Raw genomic sequence first — 14,593 nt, 5'->3', positions numbered from 1 at the left:
CAATGTAATCTGTTCTACTGAGGGAAGACAAACACAGATTGGATGACCACTTTATCAAATGTCTATGCTCTGTCTGTAAAAATGACCCCAACATTTTAGGTGCCTACCACTTAAACAACACACCACTGTGTTCCCATGCCAACATTTCCATCTCAGGCTTGCTGCAGTGCTCCAGCAAGGAAACAATGTGCCCAAGATAGATGAGGGCAGAGCAGTAGACATTGCCTGCATGGACTTTAGCAAGGACTAAAGGTCTCACATTGTCGACTGGTTAGTAAAGTTAGATCACATGGGAGTCAGGGAGAGCTTGCCAATTGGATACAAAATTGGGTTGACAGTGGCAGACAGAGGGCGGTGATAGAGGGTTGGTTTTTGGGCTGGAAGCCTGGGAACAGCGGTGTTCTGCAGGGATTGGTGCTGACTTCACTGTTTTCTCTCATTTACATAAGTGATTTGGATGAGAAGAGGAAGTATCGTTCGTGAGATTGTGGATGACACCAAAATTTGGTGATTTGTGGACAGAGAGGAAGGTTACCTAAGATGACAAGGGATTTTGACGAGATAATGGGAACTGCAGATGCTGGAGAATCCAAGATAATAAAATGTGAGGCTAGATGAACACAGCAGGCCAAGCAGCATCTCAGGAGCACAAAAGCTGAGGTTTCGGGCCTAGGCCATCTACAATCCGACCCCACCACCCAAGACATTTTTCCATCTCCACCCCTGTCTGCTTTCCGGAGAGACCACTCTCTCCGTGACTCCCTTGTTCGCTCCACACTGCCCTCCAACCCCACCACACCCGGCACCTTCCCCTGCAACCGCAGGAAATGCTACACTTGCCCCCACACCTCCTCCCTCACCCCTATCCCAGGCCCCAAGATGACATTCCACATTAAGCAAAGGTACACCTGCACATCTGCCAATGTGGTCTACTGCATCCACTGTACCCGGTGTGGCTTCCTCTACATTGGGGAAACCAAGCGGAGGCTTGGGGGCCGCTTTGCAGAACACCTCCGCTCAGTTCGCAAAAAACAACTGCACCTCCCAGTCGCAAACCATTTCCACTCCCCCTCCCATTCTTTAGATGACATGTCCATCACGGGCCTCCTGCAGTGCCACAACGATGCCACCCGAAGGGTGCAGGAACAGCAACTCATATTCCGCCTGGGAACCCTGCAGACTCATGGTATCAATGTGGACTTCACCAGTTTCAAAATCTCCCCTTCCCCCACCGCATCCCTAAACCAACCCAGTTCGTCCCCTCCCCTCACTGCACCACACAACCAGCCCAGCTCTTCCCCTCCACCCACTGCATCCCAAAACCAGTCCAGCCTGTCTTTGCCTCCCTAACCTGTTCTTCCTCTCACCCATCCCTTCCTCCCACCCCAAGCCGCACCCCCAACTACCTACTAACCTCATCCCACCTCCTTGACCTGTCCGTCTTACCTGGACTGACCTATCCCCTCCCTACCTCCCCACCTATACTCTCTCCACCTATCTTCTTTTCTCTCCATCTTCGGTCCGCCTCCCCCTCTCTCCCTATTTATTCCAGGACCCTCACCCCATCCCCCTCTCTGATGAAGGGTCTAGGCCCGAAACGTCAGCTTTTGTGCTCCTGAGATGCTGCTTGGCCTGCTGTGTTCATCCAGCCTCACATTTTATTATAAGGGATTTTGATGAATTGGGCCAATGGGCCGAGGATGCAGTTTAATTTAGACAAATGAGAATTATTACATTTTGTTCAGACAAACAAGGGGAGGACATACATAGTTAATGATAGGGGCCTGGGTAGTGCTGTAGAATTGAGACACCTAGGGGTTCAGGTACATAATTCCTGGAAATTTGCATCATCGGATCAAGGAGGTTAAAGAAGGCATTTAGCACACTTGTCTTCATTGCTCAGACCACTGAGTATGGGAGTTGAGACGTTATGTTGTGGTTACACAGGTCATTGTTGAGGCCATTTTTAGAGTACTCCGTACAGTTTTGGTCACCCTGCTACATGAGGGATATCATTAAGTTGGAGAGGGTGCAGAAAAGAACTACAAGGATGACACCAGGGGTGAAGGTTTGGAGTTATAAGGGATGACTGGATAAGAGGGGACATTTTTTTCCCACTGGAGTGTAGGGGATTAAGGGGTGACTTTATGGAGGTGTAAAAGGTCATGAGGGGCATAGATAAGGTGAACAACAAAATTCTTTTCCCTAGGGTAGGGGAGTTCAAAACTAGTGGACATATTTTTAAGCTGAGGGGATAAATATTTAGAAGGGACCTTAGGGGCTACTTTTGCCACACAAAGGTGGTTTGTGTGTGGAATGAACTGTCAGGTGAAGTGATAGATGCAGGTACAGTTAAGATATGCAGGGAGATAAATTATCACAGCACAGAGGGCAACCAAAGAACTTCAACAATACATCAATGTCCCAGCTCATCTGTGTGCATGCACACAATACATTTCTCTTTCCCTACCAGGAAATGGTGCGTAGGTGTCCAGTAGCTTAACGCCTTCCTCCAAAAGACTCAGACAAAGGCCCAGCATCGGGGAGTCATTCAGCAGATGAAACATCAAATTGTATCCCGGAGACTTGTATGCAACCACCAGCTCTCCTAGGAATCCAAGAAGCACAGTAATTAATCTTAACATGGCGCCATTGACTTTCAGGATTGGATACTGCATACCTACACAGACTATAAAGACCAGGTTAACCTCAAAATGGATTTGAAGACACAACCATAATTCAGTTACTACTGCAGGTTGTTTAAATTTGCTCAATTTGGTTCTATTATATTTTGGTTCTGGTGCAGAGTTTCATTTTGGAAAAATGTTTCACGGAATGTCACTACTGGTCGATTCGATTCACTTGCTGGTGGCTTCAATAAACATAGACACATGGGGTGGAAGTTTTGTTCTGGCTCCTGGTCTACTGTGAAACAGGATTCAATCGTGCCAACAGGTTGTCGTGGGAATGGCACTCCAAGTAAGCTGCACCTGTCTCAACATTAACTCGTATCAAGTTGCTACACTTGTGCACTGCCACCACAGGCTGGAGACCAAAATGCAAACAGGGTCACAGGAGCTCAGTCTGGTGGGGGGAAGCTATTCTTGAGTGGAGGTACACAAGACATGATCAATCTGAACACTAATACTGGGTACAACTGATGCAAGGTGTTCCATTCTTTCACCTTAATCAGCATCAAAATGACAAAATGGGACATGAGTGAGAGTGGATTTAAAAATCAAATGTCATTTCTAGATGTTTTAGAAAAAATTGAGTTAGAAAAAAAAACAAAAATTCTCCCAATTGGAAGCTTGAACCTACTAAATGACAGCCTTGTCAGAAATATCTAGGACCCATCATTTACCTTGAAGCTCCACCATTTGGTCTGTGAAATCTTCTGGTCGGGGTTCATAGTCTCTTAAGAGTTTATGGAAAACTTCAAGCACAACTTCAGCCACTTCCCACTGTGGAATATCACACGTATAGAGAATTAGAATTCCAAGTGAGCAGTGTTGCAATGCAGGGCTCAACAGAAGAAAGAACAGACACAAAACAAAAAGAGTCAATATTGCTTCTAAAACGAACGAAGTCACTTCTCACTTTTTCTGCAGCTCTCCTGTATGCTCTTGTTGGAAAGCGAAGAAACACAGAGTCCCTAAGAAACTGGAGATACGGGTCAAATCCTGGTGGACGGAGTCCTGCTCCAAGGTTTGTGGGGAAAGAGCTTTCGACCAGTGTACTTATTAGACAGCAAAACGCTCTGGTGAGCGGATACTCTTCACTGCGAGATTCAATTTCATTCAACTCCACCTGAGGAGAAAAATTAAGGAATGTGACAATCTAAAATTAAACTCCAAAAGTCATTAAATATTAAAGCACAGTGACAATCATTTGTTTCAGTATCTATTCAGAGTCTTGGAGCAATTCATTAACTTATTTCCATTCCCTCTTTCTCAATTACTTAATCAATTATTGTTTTCAAGGATATTTCCAATTTCCTTTCTAAGATTCCCACCCCTATCAGGTAGTTCACTGCAGATCATAACTCATCTTCACTTCATTCTTTTTCCAGTTATGGAGCAGAAACAAAAACTTGCATTTAAAATTCTGGTATCTTTAGTCACAAAAAAATGCAATTCAAGTAGCTACGCAAAGTTGGATCTGACAAGAATGAGACAATCCACAAAGGCATTTATTTGGAGGGCTGACCATAATTGTGATCGAAATGGTTGATTTTAAGGAGATCTTAAATAAGCAGAGCAAAATCAAAAAGCTGTACAGTAAATATTCCAGCTGTAGAGTAAATATTCCAAAGGATAGGCCTAGATATTTCAAGATTTTATTCCTATAATTGGGAACAGTAAGGGAGGATGCATCAAGAGCCAGACAAAGAATCAGAGACTTTGGCAAATGTAATGTTGGAAGAGTATCAAGGACATCCTACCCACTTACTCAGTATTTATATGGCTAATCAGGTTCACTTCAGTTTCTGGTCAATGGTAATGATCATGATTTTGATGTCATCTTGTTGATGGTTTGTTTTTGGGATTGGGGTGGTATTCAGTGATGATAATGGTATTGAATGCCAAGGCAACAAGGACATGGATAAGAGATTCTGCAATTTGGAAATACTTCTAAGAAGTTACATCACACTGCCAATCAATCCCCACATCTCTGGTAACTGAAATATACAATTTATCACACCAGCCAATATTAAATACAAACAATACACAGAGTACAGACTTGACTAGTTTCCACAGAATCAACATAGTTCAAAATTCGCCCCTATACCAAGAGTCAACGTAAATGCCCCAAGTCACAGTAACTTCTGAACCTGGTTTTGCGCCAATTTTACAGCTTGTCTAAAATCATTGTTGCTTCATACTCTAATCACTTACGATATAGCTACAATTCTTACACAATATACGAGAACGATCAACATTAAAATCCATAAATTTTCAGTTACCAAATGGGTCAGCAATTGTTGTGTGTACTTTAAATGTCAGTTTCTCTGAAAGCAGTGAAGCCCAATTCCAGGACATTTCAATTTTTAAAGGGAGGATAGGGAGAAGGAGTCAGAGACTCAATGACAGAACAGAATTTTAAGTCTGGCAATGAGTGAATTTGAAAGTTGGCACAAGGCTGAGGAGCTCAACATTGGGAAAAACAGAAAATGGAAAATCAGGACGTGCTTTCTCTTGTGCCAGATTGTGCATGTTGCCTCTCATTTGATTTTCTCTGTACTCTTGTACACAGCAAGGCTATCAGCTCTCCAAGGTGGTTTGTTCCTTTGTTAAGGTACTGGAAGGCCTTATCAAAGCTGCTGATCATTTTTGTCACTCACATTCTGCAGGTAGTTCCAGCTTCCTGGTAATGTTTAGTGCCAAGAATACCAATGGTATAATTAGTGCACTTACATCTCAACATAGCATCATATGAGTGATGCAGTTTAAAAAGCGGCTCAAGACATGAAATCATCTTGGTGTGTTTTCAGCTGCAATTTGAAAATTAAGCCCCATTTTTCTTTTAAGAATATTAAGGTTGGGCATCAAAAGAATTTAATACAATGCCCAAATGCCTACAACAAACAACATTCTATGTGCATTGTAATGTGTCGTAACGGTACCTATGGATCAATTCCAATCACTGTGACAAGCGCAGTGATTGATCCACACAAACTGAAGTCTATGCAGGGTTCAAAGATCACTGTCTAATCTAGCAATGGAAATGCTGGCCAGTCTACAATATGGATTCCCTGTCATCAGCAGAAGCAAATAGCCAAAAGATTTTAACAGTGTGCTGTGATCAGGATCAAAAAAGAGCCCAGTAATATCTCAATCAGGGACAGTTGTAGGCCACTTAGCCGCTTCAACTGCTGTGCCATTCATGGGTGATTTGATGCCTGCTTGCTTATCAAAAATCTACCTCTGTTCAAAAATTTAAAAAAAACTCCATTTACACTGCCTTTACAGAGAATTCAAAAAAAAGTGGGTTTGAATATCACCGTGCTTTAAGCGGGCAATGCAACAAGACAATAACCCCTCAGACCAGATTCTCTCTCAGGAGGAAATATCTTTCCTAAATTCATTCTCTCAAGTCCTCTCAGGATCTTGTAAGATTCAACCAAAGAAACTATCTTTTCATTCATCTTTGTTATGTAATGGATTACTTACCTCAATTCCAGTGTCTTGTCTCTGACTTGGGTTTCTAACTGTCTGCAACATCTGAAAGATGAAAACAATACTTATGATCTCAGTTCAAATTTGCAACCTCTCAACAGCTTGATGAGTTATTTATTCTCAAAGCTCTGAAGTGGGCATTTCTCAAATCCAAGAAGAAACACTAATTGTCAATAGAATGCATGATTGGAAGTTACCACGTTCAATCCCGTTCTTAACAGATCAGCTGTGACCATTACAGTAATAAACCAGTGATTATCTTCACTTCGCAGAACATCACACTCACTCTATTATACATCTTCCCAAATTCAATACCATGTTCAGTGTCATCTACCTGCGTATATTCCAGTGATTGCCAAAGTGAAGCAGCAATCTCTGGTGATTTTCCAAACGCAGCCAGTGTCTTCAGTATTTCAGCTTTTAGTCCAGGTGGAATGCTACATTGGATCAAACCCAACATAACCACAATAGGTGTCCACTGTGGATGCTCACATAAAGCCAGGCGGGCATTCTCACTCTGGAAGACAAAATTTGTTCATGTATTCTTTAATAGATTCTAGGCACCACTTGCTGACTATCTTTAATTACCCAGAAACTGAGTAGCTTGCTAGGCCATTTCACAGGGCAGTTAAGAGCCAAACACTCTGCTGTGGGCCTGGAGTCATATGCAAGTCAGATCATGCAAGGACAACAGACTTTCTTCCCTGAAGCTCATTAAAAATCGTCTGATTTATTAATGACGAGTGATAGTTTCATGACTACTATTAATGACTAGCTTTCAATTCATAATTATCTGAATTCATAATCCTTTTCTTGTGGGATTTGGGCCCATATCTTCATAGTATTAACCTGTGCCTTTGGATTACTGTAAGTGTCCCCACAGTGAAGCGATTTAAGCACCAGAAGGTCCTTCATATACCATTGCTCTCCTCCCCTTTCTAGACCCCCTCCCCTCTTTTAAAGTGTCAGAGTTACACTAATCGCTCAAACATGGTCATCATCACATGATCAACATTCAGATGCAAAGCCAAACAGCAAGTTTTAACTGATTGCACAATGAGAGAGATTTTCAGCGAAGCTTGATGTGGGTTTCAACCAACACAGGTGAACACAGCATTGAAATGACATCAGGTCGGGGGGGGCTGAGGCCAATTACAGTTCCTTCCAGAGCCACTCTGATAACTCAGCCAACAGGAGAGCAGGAATCAAACCCTGGACCCCTGCTCTTAGTGCTTCACCATACAAAGTTCACTTTTTACTCACCCACTTAGGTACTGGAAAAAAATACAGACTATCAGCCATTTTTGCAGGAGAATAACTGCAGTGTAAAAGTCAACACTGAATTTTTTGCATTCAACTTCAGCCTGATATTCTGTCTAATTCCTCGAGAGATCTCTGACATCACAAGTACCTGTCTTCAGCCAATGCAATTCATTTTTCGTAATATCAAGAAATGGCTGAAGGCACTAGATACAGCAAAAGCCATGAGTCCTGCTAACACTGCAGCAATAGGTCTAAAGTCACGTGCGTGAGAATTAGTCGTACTCCTAACCAAGCTGTTTTGGTTGTTAAGACACAGAAAGGTAGATGAATTAAATTAGCCTTTCTTTATCTGTATTCGCAACACAGTAAAAGTAAGGCCTTCAAAGATCCTCAAATTGACCTCAATGGTTCCTAATGTGACTTTGTGAGTAACCAATTCCAGAGGCCAGTTTGCATCTTAAACAAAATAAAAAGTCGTTTTCACTTTGCGTTGCTCCATAGGCTTAGCTGATAGTTTTGCGGTTGATTTTTTGAAGTTGTCAAATCAGGGTCATTTCTTTCAGCTCTAATAAACGCAGTAATACTTTCTTTGAACTCCAAGAGTTGCTAATGGAAGGTTAGGCAGGGGCCTTGCAAATCTTCTTGCTGTAGCATCAACAGGGAAATTCAATTTCTCAGAAGCCATACTCCAAACCCAATTCAAACTCTGACCACTACTTGACAGTCATCTCCTCCACAAGGTTCCAGTTCCCATTCAACACCTGCCATCTGCTTCAGCACAAGGTCTTTTCCAGATCTGCTGGAACCAGTTCCCAGGTACTTACCTTGTTAATCGCCAACTGTTGCTATCTGTTTAAACATAATACTGTTCCGAGGTGACAAAGTGTCTTCAAAGCCTTTTGATCAGGAATCGACCTACTATTACCTTTCAGGACTGACCTCAAATAAACAATAGCCAACTTGGTCCGTTTCCCTTTTAACATAAGCCCAAAAGTCACCTTGAGCTCTCATTTCAGCTTTCAGCTCTCAAACCAAATGTGGAACAAAAAACAATATCATAAAACAACTAAAAATCAAAGACTCTAACATAGTGCAACAGTGGCATCTACCCAGGGATATGAAAAATTGGCTAGGTACGCCCTGTGCAATAAAGCAGGACTAATCCAACAAGGCAAATAACCACCCCTCCAGTCTACTTGAAATCAAAGTGATTGAAAGGGACCATCAACACTGAACTCTAGTGACAATTGCAAAATAATTACTTGCTCACTCACTAATACTCAATTTTGGAGTCCGCCAGGACCAACCAATCCCTAACATCTTAACAGCCTTGGTTACAAAAACGGAGCTAAATTCCAGAGGTGAGGTGCAAGTGATTGCTCTTGACATCAAAGTAACATTTGACCAAGAGTGGCATCAAGGATATCAAACAAAGGTGGCCTCAAGGGAAACCAGGGAAAATATTCTTTGCTGGCTGGGGTCATGCTTACCACAGAGAGTGAGATGGCTGTTGCGGTTGGAAATCAATCATCTCAGCTCTGGGGCATCTTTGCAAGAGTTCCTCAGAGGGGTATACGAAGCCTAATAGCTCATCTGTTTCATCAATGACCTTCCCTTGACTATAAGGTCAGAATGGGAATGTTTGCTGTTGACTGCACATTGCCATTTACAATTCCTCAGATATTGAAGAAGTCCATCTCCAAATGCAGCGTATCCTGGGCAAAATCCAGGCCAGTGTTGACAAGTGGCAAGTAACAGTGGTGGCACACAAGTACCAAACATTTGTGATCTCCAGTGACAGAACCTAACCATCCTCCCTGGACATCCAATGCCATACCATTGCCGAATCAACCACTATCAACATCCTGAGGGATTACCATTGACCAAAGACTGAAACGGAACAGTTACACAAATATAGTAGATGCAAGAGCACTTCAGCAACCCCAAATTCCATGGCATGAAACGTACCCACAGTCTCCCCAAAACCTGTCGACAAGGCATAAACAAGGGATGTGATAAAATCCTGTCTACTTGCCTTGGTGGATGCAGCTCCATCAACACTGAAGAAGATTGACACTACCCAGGCCAAAGCAATCTGTTGAAATGGCATCCCATCCATGATGGTCAACATTCATTCTTCTAACCATATCTCATCAACCAGCAACTAAGGACAGGCAATAAATGCTGGCCAACTCACACGTAGGTGATTCTGACATTCCACAAGCTAATTTTTTTTAAAAATACACTGATGCACACCATCTATAAGATGCACTGCAGTAACTTACCAAAGCTCCTTCAAAAGCACTCTTCAATCCCACAGAACCCACAACTGAAAAAAAGACAGCCTTTATAGATGCATGGGAACGCCACAACACTCCTTCCAAGCCACTCACCATTCTGACTTGGAGCTTTATCTCCATTCCTTCAGTGCTGCTGGGTCAAAATCCTGAAACTCCCTTCTCAGTAGCACTGTGTCCCCCTGTGAATCCAAAGGCCTGCACAGGCTCAAAGTGACAGATCACCAGCACCTTCGCCAGTGCACATGCCAGGAATGAATAAAAAGAAAACTGAAAAAATGGACGGTTATGTGTCTAGAGCAGAGGTGTTAAAGTAACAGGATAGCTCTTTCAAAGAGGTTGTAAAGATACAATAAGCCAAATTGCTCCCTTTAACACTGTTGGCTTCTGAGAATCCTTCAGCTGTTGCCCACAGCTTAAACTAGTGAACACAAGAGGGAGGCTGCTTGACTGGTATGGATAAGACTCAACTAAGTGGTGTACTTACTCACACAGGATAAAGACATACAGGATAATCCATTTCATGCACTATGATTGCAAATTTTCAGTCACTAACACACTATTCTCAAATCGATCAAATTTTAAAGGATAAACGACCCTTTACTGTTTGTGTTTGTTGAGGCCACAATTAAAACCGACATTTTCCATCTTAAATATCCAAACACAGCAAAGTCAATGGAATTTACATTATTAGCAGCTGTAAATTTGGATGCAATTTGTACCTTCACACTGGTGACTTGCGTCAATGGCAAAGAGTCACATTGGTAGGCACACTAATAAACCAAATGTCTGGCTTTGACCGAGGTTACGTTTCAACAGTGGAACTTGAACTGCTTTCAAAACAGAGCATGAAACTGGTTTACAAATCAATTGGAACCCACTTCTTAACAATATTGGGCTGCACCACCAAGGGGATATGTGGATCCAAATGCAGAACTGAATGTATAAACACTGCATAAATTTCACTGAACAAGGACAAGGAGCATCACAATTCAATTGTAGCAAAGAATGAGATGTGTGGAGGAGAATAATGGCGAGACTGTGCCTCATCCACAGAATAAACAAAGAGGTTGGTTTTCATTGCTCTCGACAGGGAGATACCAAGGACACTCTACATTACCCATTTGACGATGGTGCCTGTAAGTTGAAGGAAGGCGATGAGGCCATCCATTTCACGCTGCGTTATGCCTCGCAAAGGCATGTGTCTGTACTGAATGGTGTCTGTGCTTGGAATATCTCTTCTTAAGTGCTCATGGTACAGCATCAGCGAGTGGAAGAAATGTTCCCATGACACTGGGTTGCCTCCGACTACCTGGATGTTTTCTACTGCAAGGAACAACATGAACGCAACATTTAATTTTTAAAAAGGCCATCTTCCTTTTTCTTCTTCATCATCCCCCGTCCCTCAATATATTTGGGTGTGATTCCACAGATTCCAAACATTCCTCATCAGCAAAACAATTTGTGCTTCTTTCAATTACACCACATTTGCTGCCTGTAATATCGTTGGTTCCACAACAGGGAGACCTATGGTAGATAGGGTGTTTGCTTTATGAAATAAAGTCCACAGACAGGACCCCAAACTTCCAACGGTCTGTCATTTAATTCTTCGCCTGAATCTGCTAAGGAACTCTGTATTCTGTCTCCTACACTCTTCGAATGAGGTTCAAGAAGGGCCTGAAAAAAAAAACCCATCTCATCTTTCTGCTAAGTGCAATGCAGTCTTCCAGATTCAAATTGAGTTTTAATAATTTCAACTCATAATTACAATACCCTTTTCTTGGGCAGTATCTGACACAATTGTTGTTTTATCCACTTGTAGAAACATCTTTGGTTTCTTTTCCTGTCCTATTGTCCCTTAGCCTTGTACCATCACCCTTTTGATATTTAATCAGTCTGGCTCTCCTTATTGAAGACCTTCCTTTTTTGAATTTGGCTCTCCTTTAACCTTTTCATAGAGACATACAATCCCTATAGTGTGGAAACAGGCTATTCAGCCTATCTAGTTTGGACACACGCACTGAAGAGCATCCCACCCAGACCCAAGCCCCTGCCTCCACGACTCTGCATTTTTACCATGGCCAATCCACCTAATCCGTACATCTTTGGACTGTGGGAGGAAACCCACGCATACATGGAGAGAATGTGCAAACTCCACACAGACACTTGAGGGTGGAATCAAACTCGGGTCCAGGCCACAGTGAGGCAGTAGCGCTAACCACTGAACCACCATGCCATGCTATATTATCCACCTTAAACTTTTCAACTCAGGTTGCCACTCAATGACTTCTCAACAGAACTGGAAAGTGAATGTCAAATGTCAAGTTTGGTTCTCTCTCCACTGCTAAGCGTCTGACCTGAGAATTTTGTGCAACCGCGATACTATATCTTTGCTGCAGCTGAGTGGAACCCTTAATAAGTATTAACTTGTACGGACAAAATTTGACTGGTATATTTTTGAAGGATAAATAGGGACAATTTAAAGTAAGGTGAAAGTTAAGATAATCTGCAAAACAAAGTATTTAATAAAGAAAATAATCACTAAAATTTAGTGATGGTGGAAAGGAAGTATTCAATAGATGTTGTTCTTTACTCAAACTTAAGCAAATAACTACTGAATCTAAAAGCACAAACGTAGCTCATCATTCAGCCCATTACGTCTGTGCCAGGTCTTAGGATAAGCTTTCCAATTTCACCCCACACCTTAGTTTCCTCCCGAATACTCTGCAAATAAGTCCTCAAGACTGTGTCAAATTGCCCTAAGTTCCAATTTAATCTGATTCCATTACTCAGGGAGTCTATATCTTCTTCATGCCTTCTGTACAGTCATTTTCCCATTTATTTTACATCCACAACATCCACGTATGAAGACACTGACCAGACGAAAGGTTCCTTATCAGTCACCGGGTCAAAATCTTGGAACTCCTTTCCAAACTGCACTGTGTCTCTCTGAACCACATGGATGGCAGCAATTCAAGGTGGGATCTTACCAGCATCTTCAAGAGCAATTAGAGATGGGGGGAAAAATTCCGGCCTAGCCTGCAAAGCCCACATCCCATGAACAAGTAAATTACAAACAAAAACAAAAACAAAAGGAGCCATGCTAGCAGTCAAGGGAAATACTAGCTCATTTCTCCTTTGTCCCTGAGGTACGAAAGCCAACTGCTACAAAAGTGACATCAGTTAATTCAGCTCAGGTCAGAAAGCAAATCTAGCTGCTTGGTAATATGCTACACTAATTAACACATTCATCAATTACTACTGGCAAAGCATATCCCTGTATTTTGAACTTATTTTTCATGTACCACAGTGACTCAATTCTGAAAATCATCTACACTTTTAATGCATTTTCAAGTGCTGTCATGTTAAATAGATTGAACAATTTCAGGCTGAAAAGTGAAACAGCTTACATTTGCAGAGGAAACTTACCGTGGCTGCTGCCATTGACTTTGAGCAGACTGAAGCAGTAGTGTGCACAGTGGGGCCCATTGGCTAGTCCACAGAGCATCTTAAGATAAGGTAAGTACAGTGAGGGGGGTAGCATGTCTCCCATTTGCCTCACGAATTTCGACAGAACAACCTGTAAAGTTAAAAAAAAATTAAAGGCTTTTTCCAACAGAACAGATTTGTCACCTGTCAGCTAACACGTATACGGACTGGGAAAAAGTAATGGGCTCAATTTCTTCTCGCCAACACAGACACATAGAAAATCGGTGCAGGAGTAGGCTATTCAGCCCTTCAAGCCTGCACTGGAGATTTCATCACTTCCAAAATTAAATGAATGTGCACAAACTAAAGGAATGGCTGAAAGCTGGGAGTTCAAGAAGAGGCACAAAATTGAAGATGTTCAACTGAATTGGAGTTGCAATAAACAAAAAGCACAAAAAATCACAAAGGCACATTGGTGAAGTCAGTACATTGGAACAGAACTAATCCACAATCTCTCAAACATGTTCTGCCATTGAATTAGGCATTTTAGATATGCACCTCAAGTTCTTGTGCTCACTCCTGACCCAAGGCCCTTGGATCTTTAGCTAGCAAAGGTCTACGATCTCAGCTATGCAGCTTGGTTGATATCACTGGAAACATACCTGACGTTGTGGCGGTCTATGGCGGGTCAAACCAGAGAAGGAACCAGTCATGCTTGTAGTCTGAACTGGTTCTGAAGGACACCAATATTCAAGGGCAAGCTCTAGTCTGAAAGGATCCTTCTGGTACAACTCTCCAATCTGCCAAAAGCAGAATAACAAAAAAAAATTATATCTCAAGTAACTTATTTTGTGAAAGTGCTGAAGATGTTGAAATGTGATGAGGCATCACAGAAATCAGCACAAGCACCAAAATTGTATGTATATGCACTTAAAACATGCAGTTTCAAATTCTCTGGCATGACTCCCAACAATTTGATGGACCTCCAAAACATGCACATGGATTGAATGGTTTTCAAGTTTTTGGGACGACACAGTGGCTCAGTGGTTAGCACTGCTGCCTCACAGGGCCACTGACCCAAGTTTGATCCCAGCCTCCAGCGGCTGTCTTTGTGGAGTTTGCACATTCTCCCCATGTCTGTGTGGGTTTCCTCTGGGTGCTCCAGTTTCCTCCCACAGTCCAAAGATGTGCAGGCTAGGTGGATTGGCTGTGCTAAATTGCCCATAGTGTTCAGGGATGTGTGGGTTATAGGGGGATGGTTCTGGGTGGGATGCTCCAAGAGTCAGTGTGGACTTGGGCCGAAGGGCCTGTTTCCACACCACAGGATTCTATGATCCTAAGTACGCAGACTCATTGGCAAGTTATCTGTTATCATAAAGCACAAGTTATTTTCTGCCACTGGAGGCCCTCAGAGATCTATCTGTA

At 42.4% G+C, this 14,593-nt stretch overlaps 1 protein-coding gene across 2 annotated transcripts in view; it reads right to left on the bottom strand.

The window, feature by feature from the left end:
• nup205 (nucleoporin 205) overlaps positions 1-14,593 on the bottom strand; it is a 100,602-nt gene that overhangs the window by 63,843 nt on the left and 22,166 nt on the right. For both annotated transcript variants that reach the window (XM_048549296.2, XM_048549297.2), the window contains 8 exons: positions 13,831-13,968; positions 13,169-13,319; positions 10,860-11,065; positions 6,514-6,696; positions 6,174-6,224; positions 3,601-3,810; positions 3,365-3,464; positions 2,471-2,608 (listed from right to left, as the gene is read on the bottom strand). In XM_048549296.2, the coding sequence (XP_048405253.2) occupies positions 2,471-2,608; positions 3,365-3,464; positions 3,601-3,810; positions 6,174-6,224; positions 6,514-6,696; positions 10,860-11,065; positions 13,169-13,319; positions 13,831-13,968 (1,177 nt within the window). The remainder of the gene's footprint in view (positions 1-2,470; positions 2,609-3,364; positions 3,465-3,600; positions 3,811-6,173; positions 6,225-6,513; positions 6,697-10,859; positions 11,066-13,168; positions 13,320-13,830; positions 13,969-14,593) is intronic.

This window comes from Stegostoma tigrinum, chromosome 18 (assembly GCF_030684315.1).
Source record: "Stegostoma tigrinum isolate sSteTig4 chromosome 18, sSteTig4.hap1, whole genome shotgun sequence".
Taxonomy (NCBI): Eukaryota; Metazoa; Chordata; class Chondrichthyes; order Orectolobiformes; family Stegostomatidae; genus Stegostoma; species Stegostoma tigrinum.
This window is presented reverse-complemented; position numbering and strand designations above follow the sequence as displayed.